At 45.8% G+C, this 25,067-nt stretch overlaps 1 protein-coding gene across 2 annotated transcripts in view; it reads right to left on the bottom strand.

Annotated features, from left to right (window-relative positions):
• The window catches only part of ERICH1 (glutamate rich 1), a 76,687-nt gene that overhangs the window by 48,860 nt on the left and 2,760 nt on the right, over window positions 1-25,067 (bottom strand). Inside the window, exons 2-3 of one of the 2 annotated variants that reach the window (XM_044290658.1) lie at window positions 24,898-25,047; window positions 10,618-10,758 (exon numbers count right to left, since the gene is read on the bottom strand). In XM_044290658.1, coding sequence (XP_044146593.1) covers window positions 10,618-10,758; window positions 24,898-25,006 — 250 coding nt within the window. In that variant the 5' untranslated portion in view covers window positions 25,007-25,047. The remainder of the gene's footprint in view (window positions 1-10,617; window positions 10,759-24,897; window positions 25,048-25,067) is intronic. The other variant, XM_044290659.1, reaches the window with a different exon arrangement.

The following is a 25,067-nucleotide window of genomic DNA, read 5'->3' on the forward strand; positions in this document are numbered from 1 at the left end:
TTTTTTTTTCTCCAGGGCCACCTTAAAGAAGACCTTTCATGGGTCTAAACATTATAAACTAAGTATCAGGATACATAGGGCATAGTGCAGGGATCTAATGGCACTTAAATTTTTTTCTGGACGCAGCTACATTCGCCTGCTGTGGCCCCCGTTGTATTCTCCCGCCTGGTATGCTAATTTTAGCATCGGAACAATGAGGAGGAGTCTCTCCGTGGGCGTCTCCTTCTCCCTGGCTGTAGCGCTGTCCAATCGCAGCAGAGAGCGTCACAGCCAGGGAGAAAAATAAATAAATAAACAAACAAACTACCACAAATCCAGAGATGCGTTGCGGAACGGAAACACTGTTCTGTTCCGTGCTTCCGTTGCGCACAAAAAAATAAATAAAAATAAAATAAAAAAAAAAAAAAAAATTATATAGAACTTGCTGGGGTCCGCCTGAATGGGGTCCACGATACGCATGCCGCTGCGCCACGGTCGGTGCCCGTGCATCGCGGACCGCAATTTACGGTTCGCAGCGCGGGCATGGCCAGCACATGGTCGTGTGAATGAGCCCTTAGGCGGAGTTCACAAATGAGTTATTATGAGCCGAAACTAGAAGTGAAGCCTACACAGAGATCAGGTATAAGGGAAAGATCTTCCTGTTCTGTGTTTTGGATCACAATAACTGATGGAAATAACTGACCAAATAACTGAAGTGTGAACTGAGCCTTATTTGCGTCCGTTTGACATTACTGACTTCACTACTAATATTTCTATCAACATAAAAACACATTTGTGGATGTAATAAAATATTGGCCAAAGTCCACATAAATCACTTACAATGTATTTAATCACATTTGTTCATCTGAAGCCATTACAAGATGGCGCTGGCATGCAGCACTACTCCCCACTTATCTATAGTTTACATTCCTTAGCTATGCTAATTGCGCAGAAGTAAACATTTATTTTCGTATAATGCCCAATGGAACAAGGCCACGAGCCTCAGGGGGGACGCCCCCTCTGATGTACATATATACTGCTTAACTTCCTCTAATAAGCGAGAGAATTCTGCTTTGATCCTTTAGAGGTGTCATTGTGATTTTCTTCATTGTGCACGACTAACAACTTACAATTTGGAGCAAACGGTTGATAAGATAGCACAGTTTGTGTGCATCCAAAACAATCAGAACTTTATTGTAAATGGACTGATAGAAGATACTGATGTATTTACAACCAGGGTATTGTAATTGTTTTTTGTTTTCAATTGATATCAATTACCTTTTTTTTTTTTCTTTTTTAGCCAAGATATCTTTTAGCTAGGATATTATAAATTGCATGAATACAACTGTTGATACATATAAAATATTGACATTTTTATTAACATTGGTGCCCATCAGTGTTGCTTTGAGAGACGTGTATATAAATATTCCACAAAATCAATCCTGACTATGGAAATAGTTTTGTAACCTACTAATGTAATATATGCCCTCTGCCAGAAGAGGGCAGTAAGAGACTTTACACACAGGAAAACTGCCAAGAAGACCAAGAAATAAGATGCATTTGGTTCATTATTTATCTTTCTTTCCCTTATGTAACACCTGTTCTATGCAATATAATATATGCAGTACAGTGTATTATCAATAGGCTGCGTTCATATACAAGTATATCCGATATGTCTGGCCAGCTGTTTTATGCCTGAGCTGGACACAGCTGGATTAAATTTCTGTGCACTTTGCACACCAGTGTGGCATCCATAACCGGACAGAAAAAACCCTGCATGCTGCCTTCTTTGTCCACCTCAGGGAACATCTAGCTTTACAACGAATGCATCAGATGCAAGAAATGAGCCCTAAAAAAAAAAAATAGAATAATTTCTGGCATCAATTTCCCTGTAGTGTTTCTATACCATGCTGTTGGCAAAAATAAATAAAAAGGGATGACTGGATATATGGAATCCAGCGCAAGGACTCACATGACCGTTGTTCTGGTCCGCAGCCGAGCCCCATTTTTTGCAGCTTGGCTGCGGACCCATTCACTTCAATGGGGCCGCAAAAAAAGCAGACAGCACTTTGTGCGCTGTCCGCATCCATTGCTCCGTTCCGTGGCCGCGCAAAAGTTATGAGTCATATCCTATTCTTCGTCCGTTTTGCAAACAAGAATAGGCATTTCTATAAAGTGCAGTCAGTTCCGTTTCGCAAATTGCGGAAGGCACACGGGCGGTATCCGTGTTTTGCGGATTGCAAAACGCGGCACGGCTGTGTGAACAAGCCCTAAGGGAGAATATACCTCTGTTCAAGACTATAATGACACCAGGGATATAAGAAAGTACGCAGCGACACCTTTGATATACAACGAGAAAAATGTGCGCGGCGGCACTTTGCAGACAACCAATGGTCCTACCGTACAAATCAGGATCCTCCGGTCACCTTGAATGTTCAGTAGATTGCCTCAGAGTGAGGCTTGAGACGCAGCGCGATGACGTCAGACGCACGTATGACGTCATCGCGCATGCGCCAGTGTGTGGTAGATACACATAGCTTCTACTTGTAAGGAGACTGAATGCGCAGCTTGGTGACGTCAGCGGACCAGTCGACGCAACCGCGCATGCGCAGATTATGCTGTGGATAGACAGCAGGTAAATTGACGTAATCAAAGATAGATGCGTCATTCTCAATGACCGAATGTTGGGTCATGAACCCAGAACCTTGTTGTTGTCAGGCAGCCTTTATATAAAATTTCCGTCTATAGCAAATACGGTTTTTTTTAAATTATGGTGGCATTTTTTGCAGTATTATCAAAATAAAGTTGAGGTATTCTGGTCAGTTTGTACTGAACACGGATGAATGTGGAAAAATATTCAAAAAAACGGTACAAAAGGCTTCCACTGGGAAGGTACCACTTGTGTCATACACAGTTCAATGTAACTGTGTAAAAGTACATCTATAACTATAAGTGTTGATAAATAGCAAGAAAGTCAACACTATAGTTTCCATTGTATTGCCCGATTGTATTTGCCTAAAATCCCCTGATGAGTGTTATAAACGAAACATGCGTGTAGGGATTAGCTACACTAGGGCACAATAGGGCCAAGTAGCAAAAAGGGCAAGGTTCCGGACGGGGTCGTTCTTATTAGAACGGGTGCTCCGTGTTAGGATGCTAGGGCCGAGTCAGTACCGTTATATTAGGACTGTCTAGGGGCCACCTATCAACCAATATCCCCCGTCCAGCCATAACCGCTCTTCTTTTCAGTTTATTGAATCTACTGAACATTCAAGGCGACCGGAGGATCCTGATTTATACGGTAGGACCATTGGTTGTCTGCAAAGTGCCGCCGCGCACATTTTTCTCGTTGTATATCAAAGGTGTCGCTGCGTACTTTCTTATATCCCTGGTGTCATTATACACTTTTTTTTTCTTTTCTCAAGGGACCATATTCTATATAATAATTAAATAAAAGTTACGTTTTAAATATAAATCACCATTTACATCCCCTTTATATAAAAGTTCGAATTTCTGGTGAATTTCTTTCTCCCCTTAGCTATCTGTTCAAGACTACTTGCACAAATTGCGTATTTGCATGCAGAATATTAAAAAAAGGGTACATAAATCTGGACTATTTATTGTGGTTTTGGTGTGTTTTATGCGTTCTTATGGTTGCAGATTTTCTGTTTATCTTAAACCCATTGAAGCCAATGGGAAATCCAGTATATACAATATACAAAATCACAAACAATTGACATGCTGTAGATGTTAAAATATGCATAACAGGTTAATTTCCGTGTGTGCAAAATATACAATGTGTACATAAAATTTGCTAAATCTCATTAACTTTGCTGCATTTTTCAATGCGAAAATCTGCAATGTGTGCACATTAACCTAAGGGCTTATGCATACGAACATGCCGGGTTTTGCAGTCCGCAAATTGCGGATCCGCAAAACGCGGATGCCGCCTGTGTGCTTTCCGCAATTTGCGGAACGGGCCGCCCATTATAGAAATGCACACGGAGTGCTGTCCGCATATTTTGTGGCCCCACTGCAGTGAGTTAGTCCACATTCGAGCCGTAAAAAATGCAGCTCGGATGGGGAACCAAACTACATTCGCGTGAATGCACACTAAGGCTCCATTCACACGTCCGCAATTTTGCTGCGGAACGGAATTGCGGACCCATTCATTTCTATGGGGCACCACGATGTGCTGCCCGGACACGGATTTGCGGACCAGCACTTCCGGTTCCGGAATTCCGTTCCCGAAAAAAATAGAACATGTCCTATTCTTAAGGCATATTCTATTAGTGTCGGCAATGTGCAGTCTTCAAAATGCGGAACGCACATTGCCGCTGTCCGTGTTTTGAGGATCCGTAAAACACACACGTATGTGTGAATGGACCCTAATGCTGAGGTCACTAAAAGGGGAACTGAAATTATAGGTCCAATCTCAGTTTGAAGATACCATCCATAGAAAAACACTGCATGTAAATGGGAGATCATGTTTTTTCCCATTCATTTACTAATAGCCAAGAACATGCGGCTGAAGTTTCTAAGAAAAGATACACAATCAAGAAAAAAAAAAAAAAAAGTGAGTTCCAGTTCAGCACAAGGGCACTAAGAATCAGTTTGCTAAAATAGCGTCAATGAAATCCTAACATACAGTGGAAAAAGATGAATGGTCTGATTGACATTCACAGTTATGTATTTGATAGTTACATACTAAATTCCAATGTTCAAATTACCACCATTCTAGATAAGAAATGTGAATATGAGAAGGTGTATAAAAGGATTTGTGGTCGTGGCTACGGCCAAGAGCTAGCTCCACGAAGTGCCGGGACCTATCAGAGAGAAAACTACCTGCCTAACTAACTAATATGGCTGGAGGGGTTCCCTTAGCCATGCCGTGGGTAGGCCTAAAAGGGGGTATACCCTGAGGACTATGGAAAGAAAAGGGGAGGGAGGGTGGGGCACCGAAGACGCACGCAAGTGAGGAGAGGGCGTGCCTCCTTTTAAGTGCGCCTACGCCCCTCCCACAAATGCAGGCTGACATGTCAGCCTTTAATTACTTGTGGTCGTGGCTACGGCCGAGAGCTAGCGCCACGAAGTGCCGGGACCTATCAGAGAGAAAACTACCTGCCTAACTAACTAATATGGCTGGAGGGGTGCCCTTAGCCATGCCGTGGGTAGGCCTAAAAGGGGGCAAAAACACACAAGTAGGGAGAGAAAAACCTTTATTGCAGTGGCCAATTACAGTACCAAACTGTGAAACGCCTGGGATATTTCGGCTTGAGGGTTCGGTATGTAGCGTGTGAAGCAAGAGGAGCGCCAGCGACCCATTTTACGGATGACGTGGCCGGGGACGTTATGCTTCGAAGCAGCGACTGCTGCTCCAATACGGAAGGAGTGCCCCGAAATGGCCTTGGGGGGGGTCGAAACCCAAGCCCGATGCCAGGGTGCGAACGTGCGAGATGAACTGCGTGGTCGTGAGGGCCAAGGCCTGGAACGGGAGCAATGGGCTGTCCGGGGCTGCGTCCCCCAGGGCTGCCAGCAAACTCCTGAGAACCTGGACCGGGCACTAAGCGTTGGCAGACTGGTAGAACTTCACCTCCACTGGTGGACCCACCTGCGTGGTTTTGGAAGTGAGGAGTGTAAGGAGAAATGGTCGTCGTGCCATGACAGCTGACCCCTGGTTAAACCCTTGGCCCTGGCTGAACTGCGGGTGAATTCGCCGGGTCTTAAGAACCCGTAGAAACTAAGGTACATTGCCGCCTTGATGACCGTGCTGGAAAGGAGCCCAAAAGGAAGACCATCTAGGGAGGTGGAAAGCTTTCTAAATAATTCCCCTGACACAGGCTGCCTGGTCGGGATGGCTGCGTGACCACTTTTCTGAACACCCCTGAGTGTTGCCCTGACTGCTTGGGATAGGAAAACTGACCTACTTTCGGGGTCTTCCAACATGGAGAAATGTTGGACTCCGGCCAAATACAATTTAATGGTATTGAAGGATAGCTTGAGATGAATATGACAGTAGGCTATGAAAGCTGTGATATAAGTGCTCTTGTCTCGGATGCAGGCCCATGAACCTGTTGAAGGTGTTCCAGGCGGTCCTGTAGTTCCTGGCAGTGTTATGAGATAAAGACTTCTGCATCAAAGACTTTGCTGAATCAATGAAAAGGTTTAATCCATCACCAGATTTTGATACATCGGAGGAGGTAGCCCCACACGGTCTGCCTCTGGCATGACCTGAAAGAAAATTTTAAAATTAAAGCGGGACAAGGCGTCTGCGGCCACATTATGAACTCCTTGAATGTGCCTGCATGCCACATGGAAGTTGTGTTCCAGCGATAGCCAGACTAACCTGCGGACAAAAGACATGATCTGGGGTGACTGTGATCTGCCCTTGGTGATTATGTCCACCACTGTCTGATTATCAGTGACGAACGCCACGGAAGAGTTGGCCCACAGGCTTCCCCAAACCTGGGCCGCCGCTACAATTGGATAGAATTCCAACAAGGTGGACGATTTTAACGCGGCTCTGGCAGATGACACCTCCGCTGGCCAGGGGCCCGAAAAAACCAATGTGGATGCTGGTCCCAGCTGAAGTACGAACAAAGACTCCATTCCAAGAGGCCATGAAGTCCTTCCACATGGCCAGATCGGCCATGGCTTGGGTGTCCAAAGTGATGAGGCTGTCTTGCTCGGGGGCAGAGGGGAGTAGCTGAAGGAGTCTGGACATGAAGGCCCTGCCCTGGGGCATGACTCTGGTGGCAAAATTGAGCATGCCTAGCAGGGACTGCAACTCAACCTTGGTGCACGTCCTGCTACCTGCTGCCTTTGCGATGGCCTCCTTGATCTTTGCTAACTTCTCAGCTGCCAACCTGGCCTCCATCTTCCCTGTGTCCAGGATTATGCCCAAGAAGGTGATTACCGTCGCGGGGCCTTCTGTTTTTGAGGATGCCACCGGGACGTTGAGTTGGGCAAACAGCTGAAGCAGAGCCTGAAGCTTGCTCGGCTGGCAGTCTGGGCTTTCGATTAACAGAAAGTCATTCAAGTAATGGATGACCAGAGGGCAACCGCAGTGGTTGACCAGGATCCAATGCAATGCCTGGGCGAACTGGTCGAACAGCCAGGGGCTGCTCTTGGACCCGAACGTTAGGCGATTGGCAAAGAAATACTGGTCTTCCCACCTGATGCCATAGAACCTCCAAAGCTGTGGATGAATGGGCAGCAATTTATAGGAATCGGCGATGTCCGCCTTGGCCAACCATGCCCCCCGACTTACCTGAAGGATCAGCTAGTCTATGGTGGCGTAACTCATTGAAAACTCCTCGGAGGGCACTAAGGAATTCATATTGGGTGTGCTGGAGCCATGCGGTGCAGACAAATCATAAATTAGACGTTTTTTATTGGTGAGCTGCTTGGACACGATACCAACGGGGTTTATCCTCCAGAGATCAAAAGGCACGAGGGAAAAGGGGCCGATGAGGAACCCCTTTTCTAATTCTGACCTGATCAGAGCCCCCACCGGCTCGGGATCACTGGTTGCCGACAGCAGATTGGGCCCCTCCCAAGAAGCTTGTGGGAGAGCTATCAGGCCTGTGTGGAAACCTGTGGTGAACCCAGAGACCAGGAACTGCACGAACTGTGGGTTATGATGATTCTGTAGCAGGGATGCTAGCAGGACTACATTGACCCCGCTTAGTCAGGATGGCCTGGACCTTTGAGGACATGCCATCTGGGGGTGAGCCCTGAAGCAGACTGCGCAAACGTGAAGGGCCCTACATTTGTTGTAATAACAAGCATTTTGATAAAAATTATTACAAACCTGGCTGTTGCCCAGGAAAACTATCGCCCGCCCTAGTTTGTCCGTGGTTGGGCCAGACCGCTGAAGGGACCCGGAGCTGCTGGGGAGGGATCTGCCCTGGGACGTGGAGGGACCTGCATTGGGGCACCACTCTGCGGAGTGGGCAATTGATTGGCAAGAGGCACATGCCGGGGCCCTGAGCCCTGCAAAGTGCCGGCAAAAGAGCTCCATGTCCATTGCGGCCCAGTTTGTGATATGCTGGAATTGGACCAGTGCGGCGGTGGCTTTGGCTGAAAAGGAGCGATGGTAATTGTAGAATGCCTGCCCACCGTACTTGTGGCCCAAGTCCGTGACCCTGTAAAGGTATGTGTCTAACTCCTCCCGCCTCTCAGGATGGACAGAACAGATGACATCCCTGAATAACCTAAACGCGAGGACGAACTCAGTGATGGTTAATTTTCTGTTTAGGCGGGGATCCCTAGCTTTGAGGACGATGGACATGTCGCCGCAAGCTATGGTTTTGCTCTCTACCGTGTCGTGGGTAGCTATCAGGATGGACGCCAGATTGACGTCCTTGCCCTCTAAAATATCCTTTTTGATGCTGCTGGGGATGAAGTGCGCAGGAGCTACCTCAGGTGCGCAAGGGACCCTACCTGGGGGAACGAGCCCAGAAGTGGAGGCTACAGGCAAGGGAGAAGCGGAACGGTCGGATGCCAGCCCCTGATGGGACTCAACGGCCAGGAGTCTGGACTGCACGTCCGAGACTGAGGAGGCAATTGTGTTCATCATGGCATGTAACTGTGTCAGAGACACTTGCAAAGTGGACATGGAGACTTGCTCCAAGTCCAGGCCAGCTGGTTCAGCCATGAGCAGCCTATACAATTCAGCTTTCCGGGCGGAAGCAGGGTGTCGGAGTCCTCTTCTGGTGAGTTCCGCAATTAATTTCGCAATTGTCCAACTCCTTAGTGATGAGGAGCTGAGCCGCTCGGATGCGGGTGTCTCGGGAATGGATAGAGCTTCCTCGATGTTTGAAATATGCGACATGTTGCAGCTGTGAGGCGACAAACTAAAATTTATAGCTGAGCTGGAGGCCCCGAATTTATGAAGGCGACACCCGAGCCGTGACTGGTGATAAAAGAAACTAGGGTGGCGAGTGCCTAGTGCTGTAAAACGGGCGTTACTGTGGAGGACCTTGCCAGACTAAGGCGTGCAATGACGTACGAGCTACAAGGCCGTGACTTCTGACAGGGAGTTTAAAAACATAATAAATGAACATCAAACCTGGAATCGTACCGAAGCAAAAGAATAAGGATTCGAGTCTGAAAAACGTGACAGGCGACAGAAATGGTAATTATCGACGTGATCCTGGCACGTAACAGGTAATAGAAGACCTCGCTGAAGACTTACCTGCTGGGCGTGGCGTTACTGGCGGGAAAAGGCACCGAAAACGCACGCAAGTGAGGAGAGGGCGTGCCTCCTTTTAAGCGCGTTTACGCCCCTCCCACAAATGCAGGCTGACATGTCAGCCTTTAATTACATGTAGGTGAGAACAGACTAATGTACATATGCATTTTTGCACAATGCTTCCATTGAATCATAAATCCCTCTTTAGTTCTGAAAATGTTAATTTTTGTTTCACAAAAGAACAGTTTGATCTGATTTTGTGTTAAGACAGATTATCTAAAGAAAAAAACAAAACAATAAGACACTTAGAAGTATTCCGTAATATGGGCTTCCATTTATTGTGAACACAAAGAATATTGAAACTGCCACATATATTAGGTACACTCTTCACGGCATCAGGTCTGGAGTAAATCTGCTGCTAAAAACTATAAATATAATATTTTAACTTTACTGGGCTCCGGTGTGAATTCTGGCAGACGATGCCGGGAATCGGCCGAACACAAACCAGAGCAGGCAGCGGTTTATGTCCGGCCAAGCCTCTGCATTTTCTAGCGGAATGCGGCCGGGTCTCTGCCGGATCCCATTATACTTAATGGGGCCGGCGGGCATTCCGTTTCTATCTGGCAGTGCCAGGTCTGGTGAATTCCAGCATACAGTTTTGAATTTACAACTAAAATAAACTCTCTTCACACTACTACTGTTTATCCTTCCATCTGGTTTCAGTTGCCTTTTGACAAACATATTGCCTTTTAAAAACATATAAGGATCTGTTTGAATAGGGATCCATGAAGTTTGTAATGACTCCATTAACAGAAGTTTTAAGCCGGTCATATAAATTGGATTAATTTCAGTCTCCCAATTTCATAGGGGTCAGCTGACCAATTAGCATCCAATGTGTATGTCAGCCTCCCGAATCTCTCGAGATGTTGGGGGGAGAGAAGGACCAGGTTGCTGGATTTGACTACCCGGTCTGGTAGCTGCTTACTCCACTTTGCCTGTTCAGAACACAAGCACAAATCGGTTGAGGCCCTAGAGAGCTACCTGTAGGTTGACAACTACTTAACCCCTTAATGACCACCATACGTGTTTTTACGGCGGTCACTGAGGGGCCTTAGGCTGGGGTGCCGCTTTTTTTTTTACGGTGGCCCAGTCTAAGAGCTCACATGAGAGCCATGGCCCTGCTCTAAGGCCTCTTTCACATGAGCGTGACGGATTAGGTCCGGATGCGTTCGGTGAAACTCGCACTATTTTGCCAGCAAGTTCAATCAGCTTTGTCTGCAATTGCGTTCAGTTTTTTATATATATATATATATATATATATAATATATTTTTTTTAAAGATAACATACATACATACATACATACATACATACATACAATCTATTAGGCTATGGGCACAGTTCTTTGTTATACATGATGAGAGTCAGATAACCGTACACTTACCTGCTGGCTCCGGTATCGATGGCTGTATCATTTCTTTAGACTTCTCTCCCGTTCCTGTCGGTAGGGTCTCATTTTTGGATGCTACAGTCTGACCATCAGCAGTGGTAGGATATAATCTCGTCAAAACCTTAGAAAGAAGGACTTAAAAATAGACAATAAGTATAAGTTTATTGAGGAAAGGAAAGTTGGCGAGACAACATGGGTTTTTATGAAAGCTCGATTTACAGAAGCACAGTAGTTAGAAAACATTCTATTCTTTCATGGCTTGAAATCAGCGTGATATCAGTGAATGCATCTGTATTCATGCCTACAGTATGAGTGAATGAATCACACTTCACAGGGGATGTTATAGTAGGGACCATTTATTGTGAGCTTTACCATTCAGTTCTGCTTCCCTAGTTTTCATATTAAACTATGAAAGCTATGTTAAAGTTTACGTATAGAAGAAATATACAAATTAGGGATCGACCGATATTGATTTTTTAGGGCCGATACCGATAATTTGTGAATTTTCAGGCCGATAGCCGATAATTTATACCGATATTCTGGGAATTTTCATTTTTGAAAAAAAATAAAAATTCCCACAAATCTGCTGAAAATTAATGTTTATTGTTAATGTGTATTTTTTTTGTAAATCTCTTTCTTTTTCATTTATACTTAATATTTTGGTGTTTTATTTTATTTTTTGTAATTTTTTTATTTATTTTTTTTACTAACTTTTAGCCCCCTTAGGGACTAGAACCCTTGTCCTATTCACCCTGATAGCTCTCCATCAGGGTGAATAGGAGCTCACACTGTCCCTGCTGCTCTGTGCTTTGTGCACACAGCAGCATGGAGCTTATCATGGCAGCCAGGGCTTCAATAGCGTCATGGCTGCCATGGTAACCGATCGGAGCCCCAGCAGTGTAAGCAGTGGAGAGGGGATCCTGTGGGGGGGGGGGGGGGGGGGGGGCGCACTGCGCCACCAATGTTTTTAATACTGGGGTGGGGTGGGGGGCGCACTGCGCCACCAATGCTTAATACTGGGGGGGCTTGGGGGGGGGAGGCGCACTGCACCACCAATGCTTACTACTGGGGTTGGGGGGGGGGGGGGGACTGCACCAATGTCTAATACTGGGCTTGGGGGGGGGACTGCACCAATGTCTAATACTGGGCTTGGGGGGGCGCACTGCGCCACCATTGAAGCTTAATCTCTAATTTATTCATATACAGAAGGCGGGAGCTGGCTGCAGTATCACATAGCCGGCTCCCGACCTCTATGAGCTGTAGCTGCGATCCGCGGCACCTGAGGGGTTAACTACCGCAGATCGCAGCTACTGCTCATAGAGGTCGGGAGCCGGCTATGTGATTCTGCAGCCAGCTCCCGCCTCATGTATATGAATAAATGAGAGATTAAGCTTCATTGGTGGCGCAGTGGCCATAGCTCCTCCCCTCCTCTTGTCCCCTGACCTTACATTGGCGGCAGCAGCAGCACAGGGGGAGGAGACACTGCTTCCTTCTCCCCTGTGCTGCTGAGGGAACACGGAGAGCGCTGTCAGCAGCGCGATCTGTGTTCCCCATACGCTATCGGAATATCGGCAAAATAGATGCCGATAGCGTTCAAAATCCTCAATATCGGCCGATAATATCGGTAAATCCGATAATCGGTCGATCCCTAATACAAATGTTGAGTAAAGCCTCATTCACACGTCAGTGATTTCCATCAGCGATTGTGAGCCAAAACCAGATGTGGCTCTAAACACAGAACAGGTGCATGCCGATCTTTACACTATACCTTACTAGCAGAAGGACCCGGCTTTGCACGGGTATATTTCACTTAAAGAGGACCTTTCTCTACTGTATAAACTAAAAACTATCTAGATCAGTGGGCAGAGCGGCGCCCAGGGGTCCCCCTGCACTTACTAGTATGCCTGGGCGCCGCTCCGTTCACCCGGTATAGGCTCCCTCTGACCGATTTCTTGTAGGAGGCGTGTCCCTTGCTGCACTGCTGGCCAATCGCAGCGCACAGCTCATAGCCAGGCTATGAGCTGTGCGCTGCGATTGGCCAGCATTGCAGCAAGGGACACGCCTCCTACAAGAAAATCAGTCAGAGGGAGCGCAGACACCGGAGCCTATACCGGGCGAATGGAGCGGCGCCCAGGCATACTAGTAAGTGCAGGGGGACCCCTGGGCGCCGCTCTGCCCACTGATCTAGTTAGTTTTTAGTTTGTACAGTAGTGAAAGGTCCTCTTTAATGTTTGTGTGTGTGTGTGTGTCGTTAAAAGGTATTCACAGTACCCCCCATAACAGTGAACACCACAGCCCCCCTCTACCCCTTAACACTGAATTTCATAGGGGACCGTCCCCTTATCTGTGTCCTCCACTGTTCCGTCCCCTTAACAGAGTCCTCCACAGCAGCTGCTCCTTTAATAGTGGCCCCTCCCCCCTTAACAATGACCTCCACAGTGCCAGCCCCTTTAACAGTGACCTCAACAGTGCCCGCCCCTTTAACAGTGACCTCCACAGCAGCTAACCCTTTAACAGTGACCTCCACAGTACTCGCCCCTTTAACAGTGACCTCCACAGTACTCGCCCCTTTAACAGTGACCTCCACAGCACCCTGCCCCTTTAAGGCTAGGGCTACATGACGACATGTGTTGCGCAACATTTTGTTGTACCAATGTCGCGCAACAATTTTTATAATGATAGGCTATGATGTCGCACTGTGACATGCTGCGACTGCGACACGACAGTCACAAAAAATCCATCCAAGATGGATGCATGTAGCAGTGTAGTTGTGCCCTATGTGTCGTGTAGCCCTAGCTTAAAGCTGACCTACAGCAGTGAAAAAAGGCAGGGTTGTCATGGAAACCTGGAGTAAAACTGTGTGTAAGTGGAGACTAAGGCCCTGCGAGCTTCTATTGGCTGATAAGGGACATGTGATCGTGTGTATGGCAGTTGGCATATGAAGAGAAAGACTTGCAGGCTTGTATTGGCTAATGCAGGTTGTTTTTTGGGAATATCTCAGGAACGGTAGAGTCCTAGAGAAAGACCTTTACGGTCTAAACGTCGCATTTTTTTGGCTGGTGAAATAAATTCCACTAAATTGAAGACAGGAGAGTGCTGCGGTTTTTTCTATATGAGACCCCCACAAGATTTCTTTCCAGGTAGCAAAGGATGTGTATACCAAGTTTCATTGAAATCGATGGTTGCGTTTTTGAGTGATCACGGAACATACATACACACACATATACAGGTCCTTCTAAAAAAATTAGCATATTGTGATAAAGTTCATTATTTTCTGTAATGTACTGATAAACATTAGACTTTCATATATTTTAGATTCATTACACACCAACTGAAGTAGTTCAAGCCTTTTATTGTTTTAATATTGATGATTTTGGCATACAGCTCATGAAAACCCCAAATTCCTATCTAAAAAAATTTGCATATCATGAAAAGGTTCTCTAAACGAGCTATTAACCTAATCATCTGAATCAACTAATTAACTCTAAACACCTGCAAAAGATTCCTGAGGCTTTTAAAAACTCCCAGCCTGGTTCATTACTCCAAACCGCAATCATGGGTAAGACTGCCAACCTGACTGCTGTCCAGAAGGCCATCATTGACACCCTCAAGCAAGAGGGTAAGACACAGAAAGAAATTTCTGAACGAATAGGCTGTTCCCAGAGTGCTGTATCAAGGCACCTCAGTGGGAAGTCTGTGGGAAGGAAAAAGTGTGGCAGAAAACGCTGCACAACGAGAAGAGGTGACCGGACCCTGAGGAAGATTGTGGAGAAGGACCGATTCCAGACCTTCGGGGACCTGCGGAAGCAGTGGACTGAGTCTGGAGTAGAAACATCCAGAGCCCCCGTGTACAGGCGTGTGCAGGAAATGGGCTACAGGTGCCGCATTCCCCAGGTCAAGCCACTTTTGAACCAGAAACAGCGGCAGAAGCGCCTGACCTGGGCTACAGAGAAGCAGCACTGGACTGTTGCATGTCATTCGGAAATCAAGGTGCCAGAGTCTGGAGGAAGACTGGGGAGAGGGAAATGCCAAAATGCCTGAAGTCCAGTGTCAAGTACCCACAGTCAGTGATGGTCTGGGGTGCCATGTCAGCTGCTGGTGCTGGTCCACTGTGTTTTATCAAGGGCAGGGTCAATGCAGCTAGCTATCAGGAGATTTTGGAGCACTTCATGCTTCCATCTGCTGAAAAGCTTTATGGAGATGAAGATTTCATTTTTCAGCACGACCTGGCACCTGCTCACAGTGCCAAAACCACTGGTAAATGGTTTACTGACCATGGTATTACTGTGCTCAATTGGCCTGCCAACTCTCCTGACCTGAACCCCATAGAGAATCTGTGGGATATTGGGAAGAGAAAGTTGAGAGACGCAAGACCCAACACTCTGGATGAGCTTAAGGCCGCTATCGAAGCATCCTGGGCCTCCATAACACCTCCGCAGTGCCACAGGCTGATTGCCTCCATGCCACGCCGCATTGAAGCAGTCATTTCTGCAAAAGGATTCCCGACCAAGTATTGAGTGCAGAACTGAACATAATTATTTGAAGGTTGACTTTTTTTGTATTAAAAACACTTTTCTTTTATTGGTCGGATGAAATATGCTAATTTTTTTAGATAGGAATTTTGGGTTTTCATGAGCTGTATGCCAAAATCATCAATATTAAAACAATAAAAGGCTTGAACTACTTCAGTTGGTGTGTAATGAATCTAAAATATATGAAAGTCTAATGTTTATCAGTACATTACAGAAAATAATGAACTTTATCACAATATGCTAATTTTTTGAGAAGGACCTGTATATGTCCTCTCTAAAAATAAGATTCATACTTAGGCCTCATGCACACGACCGTTGTTTTATTCCGTGTCCGTTGTGCTGTTTTTCGTGATTTTCTGCGGACCCATTGACTTTATAGGTCAGTTGAAAACTCTGCTAATGCACCGTTTGTCATCTGCGTCAGAGATTCCAGTCCGTCAAAAAAATATAACCTGTCCTATTATTTTCGCGGAAATCGGTTCGCGGACCCATTCAAGTCAATGGGACCACTAAAAAACACGGAGGCACACAAGATTCTCATCCGTGTTCGCGTCCGTTTTTTTCCTATCATTTGCTTGTCTGTGAAGGTTCTCATTTATCCAGGTCATGGTATATCTGCAAAGAATAAATCAAGGCAACTGGACGTACTGTAGATTTCTTGAAAACGTTTCACTCGTTCTTCCAAGCTCGTTGGAAGAACGAGTGAAACGTTTTTTAAGAAATCTACAGTACGTCCAGTTGCCTTGATTTATTCTTTGCAAATATATCATTTGCTTGGCAAACCTGTCTTAGATTTTATTTTTACTTTCCTTCATGTCTGGTGGTCCTCCAAAAATAAAGGAAGACACACGAAAACAAAAACGGATCACGAAACCCCATTTTGCGGAACGGAACACAACAACGGTCGTGTGCATGAGGCCTTAGGCTGAGTTCACATCAGCGTTCAACCTTTCAGTTCTCCTGCTCAGTTATAGGAGCAGGAGAACGGAAAGGACGGATTTGGCACATAACAGAGCCTACAGACCCCATAGACTATAATGGGGTCCGTTTCCGCTCAGAGGAAGATTTTTGAAGCGGAGACAAAAGTCCTGCGCGCACAACTTTTGTCTCCGCTCCAAAATCATCTTCTGAGTAGAAACCTAACGGACCCCATTATAGTCTATGAAAAAAAATTGAAATTGTTTCCAAAGCCCCAAAATGTCATTGTAAAATAGGAAAAAAAAAAAGTATATATGTATTACACTCACCGGTAATCCGGTTTCCTGGAAGTCTCCATGACAGCACATCCTGAGACTGACTTCCTCCGATAGGACAGGAAAAAAAAACTGAGAGGTTTAAAAACCCACCCCTACCCCTCATCACCAGCGTATTTTAACAGAACCAGGAAAAGGGGTAGAACATAAACCAAAGTAAAAATATCAACAAAAGGTTGGGAATATACCGTATTTTTTGCCCCATAAGACGCATTTTTTCCCCGCAAAAGTGTGGGGGGGAAATGCCTGCGTCTTATGGGGCGAATGCTGCCATTTTATATCGCAGTCTGAGATGCATCAGCTGAAGGGGCCGGTGTCATGCAAATGCAGCGGGGCCGGTGCAGTCACTGTACTCCAGGCCCCACGCTCACTCACTTCCTTAATGCCTAAACCCTTTATAACAATAACTTCAATTGAAGTTCCGATCCCCAGTCCCATCTGTACTACTTACTAAATGTCCTGTAGCAGGTAGAGCAGGGCGGGCGGCCGGCCGAAACTCACTGACGCCACGTGCCTGCGCTACCTACTTCATTCATAAAGTAGGCGGCGCAGGCACGTGATATCAGTGAGTTACAGCCGGCCGGCCGTCCGCCCTGCTCTGCCTGCCACAGAACATTTAGTAAGTAGTACAGATGGGTTTGGGGATCGAAACTTCTATTAAAGTTATTATTATAAAAGGTTTAGGCAATAAAGAAGTGAGTGAGCGGCGGGGCCGGAGTACAGTGACCACACCGGCCCCGCCGCATTTGCATGACACCGACCCCTTCCACAGGTTTAGCTCCGGTATATTAGGGAATCTGTTATGGGGTGGGGGGATCTGTGGGTGACACATATATAGCAGTGCCATCCACAGATCCCCCCCCCCCATAACAGTGCCATCCACAGATCTACCCCCCCATAACAGTGCCATCCACAGATCCCCCCCCATAACAGTGCCATCCACAGATCCCCCCCCATAACAGTGCCATCCACAGATCCCCCCCCATAACAGTGCCATCCACAGATCCCCCCCCCATAACAGTGCCATCCACAGATCCCCCCCCATAACAGTGCCATCCACAGATCCCCCCCCATAACAGTGCCATCCACAGATCCCCCCCCATAACAGTGCCATCCACAGATCCCCCCCATAACAGTGCCATCCACAGATCCCCCCCCATAACAGTGCCATCCACAGATCTACCCCCCCATAACAGTGCCATCCACAGATCTACCCCCCCATAACAGTGCCATCCACAGATCTACCCCCCCATAACAGTGCCATCCACAGATCCCCCCCCATAACAGTGCCATCCACAGATCCCCCCCCATAACAGTGCCATCCACAGATCCCCCCCCATAACAGTGCCATCCACAGATCCCCCCCCATAACAGTGCCATCCACAGATCCCCCCCCATAACAGTGCCATCCACAGATCCCCCCCCATAACAGTGCCATCCACAGATCCCCCCCCATAACAGTGCCATCCACAGATCCCCCCCCATAACAGTGCCATCCACAGATCCCCCCCCATAACAGTGCCATCCACAGATCCCCCCCATAACAGTGCCATCCACAGATCCCCCCCATAACAGTGCCATCCACAGATCCCCCCCATAACAGTGCCATCCACAGATCCCCCCCCATAACAGTGCCATCCACAGATCCCCCCCCATAACAGTGCCATCCACAGATCCCCCCCCATAACAGTGCCATCCACAGATCCCCCCCATAACAGTGCCATCCACAGATCCCCCCCATAACAGTGCCATCCACAGATCCCCCCCCATAACAGTGTCATGTACAGACCACCATTAGTTTAAAACCAACCAAAAGCATACCCTTTGGTTAAAAATATTATTTTTCCTATTTTCCTCCTCAAAAACCTAGGTGCGTCTTATGGGGCGAAAAATACGGTATGTGCTGTGCAGTCTCATGGAGACTTCCAGGAAGCCATATTACCGGTGAGTGTAATACTCATTTTCCAAATCATTTCCATGACAGCACATCCTGAGGACTAACAAAGTAAAGTTTGGGGGGGGGGGGGGGGGGGAACAACAGCACTAAGGACCTTGCGTCCAACGGCCATGTCCTCATTGGCAAATACATTAACCCTATAATGCTTGGTAAAAGTGTGAGCCATCTTCCAAATGGCCGCTCTGCAAATTTGTTCTAAAGACGCAGAGGCTCTCTCGGCCCAGGGAGTGGATACGGATCTTACTGAATGGGCTCTGAGGAATGGAGGAGCTTCTTCACCGGAGGCTCTATAGGCCTCAGAAATGGCACATTAATCAGGCGGGCTATAGAGATTTTTGCTGCTTTTTTTTACCCTTATTTGGGCCGAAACACTGAATAAATAAGTCATCTATCCTCCAATCTCTGGTGACATCTAGATAATGAAGTACACTTCTAACATCTAAATTATGAAATCTTGTTTCCTGCTTGTTTGTGGGGTTGGCACAAAACGAGGGAATAACAATGTCTTGTGACCTGTAGAAAGTAGAAACCACCTTAGGGAGAAAATTGGAATCCAAATTTGAATATGAGCTTGTCTTTAAAACATTTTAAAGGAAGTGTTCCTGGATACATAAAAGCCTGAAGCTCACAAACTCTTCTCGCAGAGGATATTGCCACTAAGAAAATGGTCTTAAGAGTAAGCCACTTAATAGTCAGGGAGTCTAGAGGATCAAATGGAGAATCTGACAAACCTGCAAGAAGATAGGCGACCTAAAATCTTCATGGCCTGTCTGATCGAACAAAAGTGCTTTCTTAAGAATTGTTAGATCCCAAACTTTAGATCCTGGACTTTCGGATATGGAAAAAATGATTTTTTGGAGGACAGAATCCAGGAGGATGCCTAGAAATATTCTTTGATGGTTTAGGATAAGATTGGATTTTTTTCCAGTTGACTATCCAGCCCAGGTTATGAAGGTGAGATCAGACCACCTGAATATGAGCTTGTAGGAGATCTGACGTTTCTGCTATAACTAACATATTGTCCACATATCGAATAATTAATATTCCCTGTTGGCTTAGGGAGGCCACTACTTCTGCCATAATCTTAGAGAAGATGTGAGGAGCAGAAGATATTCCGAAAGGAAGACAGTTGAATTGAAAGTGATGAATCTTCTTTTTCAGCTTCACTGCAAACCTTAGATATTTTCTGGATAGGGGATGGATTGGAACAGGAAAATAGGCATCCTTGAGGTCTATTGTGGCCATCATAGCCCCCTTTTTGAGGAGTTTCACGGCGGATTTGACAATTTCCATTTTGAAACTATCATAGTTTATGAGTCTGTTTAGTGGCTTCACCATTTATAATGGTCCAAAATTTGCCATTCCATTTCCGAACTAGGAACAATGGGGAATAGTGACCCCTTCCTATTTCCGTGTTGGGAACACTCTCTATTGCCTCTAGGCATAATTATTCCCTTATGCCTTCGGACAGAGAGGACCCTCTGAGGCCAGGGGAGTTTTTTTTTTTTTTTTGGGGGGGGGATTCCAACTCTATAACATAACAGTTTTTTGCGATACTGATTATATACCGGTCTGCGATGACTTGCTCCCAGGAGTTTATGAAGGAGCTGAGTCTTCCCCCCACACGAATGGAGTCATTGCTTGGAAGAGGAGGAGGAGGAGGAAGGATCTCCCTTGTTGTAGTTAAAAAGAAAATTCCTTCATTTACCGCCCTTGGAATAGCTCCACCTTCCTGATTTTACGCTATCTGATCTGGTATCCTGCTGTTTATGGAAAAACTGCCTTCTATAATCTTAGAGACTCAGTGGAGGTGTCTGCCAGGAAATTAGTGTCCTTTCTAAGCAGGGGAAGGCTGCTCTCTTGGGGTCTTGTTAATTAAGTGAAGCTCTAATTCCTCCAGCCACACTGGTAAGGTACAAGCTACACATGTCGCCGCCACTCCGGGTTTTAAAAGAGCAGCCGTAGCTTTCCACATTTTTTAAAGGAGGTTTTCTGCCTTTCTGTCCATAGGGTCTTTTAGCTGCGCAGCGTCCTCAAAAGGGAAGGACTGTGCACTTTGCGACCTTGGCCACTGGAGCATCGACTCTGGGAATGGACTCAAAGTCTGTGCAATATGCCTCGTCAAAAGGATACTGCCTTTTTATGCCACGGGGAATAAAGGAGCCTATTTCAGGTTTATCCCATTCCGCTCTTATGATCTTCTGTATGTTATCCGGAACTGGGAATATAGATCTCTGCCTTTCTCCCAAACATTTCCTCCTGAACAGATCTGGGCTTCCAGGGAATCTCCATTCTGATCGTGGCTCTTATGGCTTTGATTAGCTCCTCAATATCCTCAGGATTAAAAAGGCATCTTTTATATTCGTTATCTTAATCGGATTCTTGAGATTTTTCAAAGATCTCAGGATTCACGGAATCAGAATCACTTTCCACATACATAAGATCTCTAGAGGAACCCGTTCTATTGGGGGGCAGGGCAGATTGAACTTCCACTCTAATAATGGACTTAATCTGCTCCAGACTAGAGGATTCGGACTTGACAACAGACACGGTACACTCCTTGCATAAAGGTTTGGACCCTGAGGAAGGTAGTTGTTTAGAACAGAGACCACACTTCCTGGGTTCAACCTTGGGAGAAGAGGAAGACTCCTTTTCTGCCTGCAACATACAAGGGACAGAAGGGTCAGCCACTACAGGGTAAGTATAACATAAGGAGGGTGCCTGAGACAGGCTACTCACAGAACCCAGGGTAGTGGGGGGCTCAGATCTAGAGCCAGTGGTGGTAGGGGCACCCATATTTCCAGGCAGGGTGAGAACGCTGGGCGCAATGTTGGGACCGGCACGGCCCTCCTTTAAACACTGGGCATGCGCCGGCCATGAGCAGTCACGACGCTAAGCCACGACCCCTACCGGTGTCTGACGTCATCACCCGGCAGTTGGAGGGACAGTGCGTCCTAGCGTTGCTCCAGCCACCTTCCACTCCGCATTAAGCCCTCCTGGACTGCGGTAGGAGGGAGATTCGCCAGGGCCACCGTACAATAAATGGGCCTGGGCGCAGACCACACAGGAGGAGGGAAGGGCCGCTGGAACCGATCTCCGGTCTGCAGTGCAAGATGATCCAGTCTTCCTTCCTTGGCAGGACAAGAAAAATCACTGGCGATGAGGGGTAGGGGTGGGGTTTTTAAACCTCTCATTTTTTTCCTATCCTATCAGTGTTTTGTGCTAACATAAAAAAAAAAAGAAAACACCCATAACCCATAATACGAAAGTTAAGACAAAATGAGAACGTTTTAGCTAATTTTATTAAAAAGGAAAAACAACTAAACTTTCACATGGACACAAGCATTTAGACTTTTTGCCTAGAATCTTTTTAGCTCTGGGGGCCTCGCATTTTTCTTGTTCAACTTTGAGATGTTTCTACTCCTTGACTGGAATCCATCTCTGGTAAATTCAGTTGATTAAACAGGGGTGTGACTTTCCAAATCATGTCCATATATGACCCCACGGATCTCACGGATGCATATCAGCAAAAACCAAGCTATGAGAAGGAAAGAACTGTTTGTAGAGCTCAGAGACACGAATGTGTGGAGGAACAGATCTGGATACAAAGAAATTCCACTGAACTGAAAGTTCTCCACAGCGCAGTGGCCTCCATAATTCTTAAATTGGAGAAATTTGGACTTTGGGCTAGATGGCCTTGGCAAAGTGTGAACAAAAACCAATGGTCAATGATCAGCTCCAAAAATCCTGTGAGCAGATGGAAAAAACAAAACAAAAAAACAAACAAAAATAAAACACACTTCTAGAAGGTCAACCATCAATGCAGCACTTCACCAATCTAGGTATTATAGCAGTGACCAGAAAGAAGCCTCTCCTCAGTAAAATACACAAGAAAGCCTGTCTAAAGTTTGCAAAAAAAGCACATAAAGGACTCTCACATTCTGAGAAACAAGATTCTCTGGTGTAATGAAACAAAAATTGAACTTTCTGGACCTCCGACTGGACTGAAGGATCCCCTTTTAACAACACAAGAGTGGCTTAGGGACAACTCAATGTCCTTGAGTGGCCCAGCAAGACTTGAACCCAATTAAATATCTCTGGAGAGTCCTGGAACGGGCTTATCTACCAACAATGCCCATCCAACAAGACAAGAGCTTGAGAGGATCTGCAGAGAAAAAAGGCAGAAAACTCAAATCCACACGCAAACCTTGTAGCATCATACCCAAGAAAACTGGAGGCTGTAATCACTGCCAAAGGTGCTTCAACTAAGTCCTGAGTAAAAGGTCTGAATACTTATGTCAATGCAAGATTTTGTTTTTTCCTTCTCAATAAATTAGCAAATGTTCTGTTTTCACTTTCTCATTATGGAGTTTTGAGTGGGTTATGGGGAAACACTTGAACTTTTTTCTATTTCAGCACAAGGCTGCAACATAAAATGTGAAAAAATGTATGGGTGTGAAGACTTTCTAAATGCATTGCATCTTGTTTATTTTACTCACTGACTTATGTACCTTTCATATCACTGCTCAGATTTTATTATGGATCAATAAAGATTTTTGGGCAAATTTAGCATTGTAGGTGTAGGAGGTTACTTTTTAGACTGGAATTGCTGAGCGCATTTATGAAATTGGTTCCACAGCAATAATAAATTTATCACAAGTGCAATATAGCTGTACCTATTCTCACTCTACTTAAAGCGCCGCAAGGTGGCGCAGGCCGGCTAATGTTGCAAAATTTTGTGCAACAGAGGCTGTGCGACACCACGTGCAACATTTTAACACCAAAACACCTGCGTAACACATTTGATAAATGTCCACCTCAGTTTTGGATGGCCTGTGGCTTCAGAAGAAGCACAATTAGCACAGAATGGAGCTGGGCAGACTAATATATAGTATTGTGGCAAATGATTAAGCACAACTTTTAATTTATTATTTTATATCTTTAAGACTTAGGAGTCATGTGGGCGGTGCCACTCAGTGATTGACAGCTAGCTCTGCATGGCTAAGCATACAGGGAAGGCCGTCAATCAGGGGACCGCCCATATGACTCCTAAGCATAACAAAAGATTTACATGTATAAATTACAAGTTTTACCGAGTCTTTTCCCATAAAACTATATGTCAATCTGTTCAGCTCCTCCTGGTCTATAACATGCTGTCTGCAGATTGCACCGCATTTTCACGGTGTGTGGTCTGGTTTAATAGTGACACAAAACCTTGCACTATTTAGATGTTGCTAGTGATTTTTCTAAATGACAATCGTAAGATTTCCGCAGCTGTTGACATAACAATGTCCTTTTCATAAAAGGCAGACAACAAGTTCAATCGTGAAAGAAACCCACGCATAAGCAATTGTTCTTAAGCCTTTGCGTCAGCTGCGAATTCTTGGAGCAGGTAGGTGACCTTTATAAGTTCATTACTTTTCATAATAACAGTGAAGCGATTTAGTACAGAAAACTAATAATTTCAATGAAATGTGGTGCTACTACTTGAAGTACATTACTGTGGAGATCTTTCAAAAAGTAAAATTGAATGCAACATGGTTACAAAAATAATAAAACAGGAACGGGCTATGCGTCCACTTGTGTTTCTTCTGGTGGCTCCTGTATTTATTAAAAAGAAGCAGTGAAACATTTTGGCAGAGAGGCACATCTACTGGATGCATCCAGCAAAGTCAGGAAACAGAACGCTGAACTAGAAGATAAGCAAATCAAGACAAAGCTAAGGTCAACCATACACATGAGATACAGTAGCTGTCCAAGTGGGGACAGCCTCGGCCAGATTCCTCCGACAGCGGCTTATCTCCCCGAGAACAAAAGGATCAGGGAGATGAAAGCCAACAGCTCGGTCTTTATCTTTTCTGACATCTGCCACCAGGGTGAAGTCAGGAGGCCGCATACACATAAGATGGTAAGCCAGTTCTCCTGAAATTAGAGTGTCCTGCTCACTTTTATCTAACGTTTATAGACAGGCTAAAGGGGTTATCCACAATTGCTTCTTTTTTCCCCCCTTTAAATTCCACCTCCACCCCACCGATCTGTAAAGGGAAATATACTTATCTGCTCAGTTCCATGGGTCTCAGGCTGTCTACACTGCAGTCCCATTCCTCACATGGACTGGGTCACGTGCCACTGCAGGGGACATGTCACCTCTGAGGCCAGTCATTGGCTGCAGCGGCACATGGGACTCTGTCTATGCTGGAAGTTTACATGTGGGGACTGGAAGTGCAGTGAAGAAAGCCCAGGACCCATGGAGCCAAAATGGAACAGGTAACTATAGTTCTGGTGGGGTGGGGGTGTAATATAAAAAATAAAAATAAACCTTTAAAAAGGAGGAGATACAAGAAAGATACACAAGATTAGAAGTGTGGTCTCTGTCCTTACAGGATGAGATATCATTGTGTGTCTGGCATTAAAGATTTTTAAACTGTGTTCCTCGAGTCCTCAGGGCCCACACCTACCGGTCAGGTTTTCAGCATTTCTTAGTACTGAGCAGTATATAGTATATAATTAGTATCGATGCATCAGGACTTACCATAGGATATTCTCAAATCATGACCGGCAGGTGCGCCCTGAGGACTGGAGTTGAGGAACGCAGTGTGTAAAAAGCATGGCTTCTCAAAGAATTTCGGGCGGGTTCCCATCGGCGTTATTAAATTCTGTTATAATGGGATATAACGGAATTCTAGGACGGAAACAAAACAG

The sequence above is a fragment of the Bufo gargarizans genome, chromosome 4 (assembly GCF_014858855.1).
Source record: "Bufo gargarizans isolate SCDJY-AF-19 chromosome 4, ASM1485885v1, whole genome shotgun sequence".
NCBI classification, from domain to species: domain Eukaryota; kingdom Metazoa; phylum Chordata; class Amphibia; order Anura; family Bufonidae; genus Bufo; species Bufo gargarizans.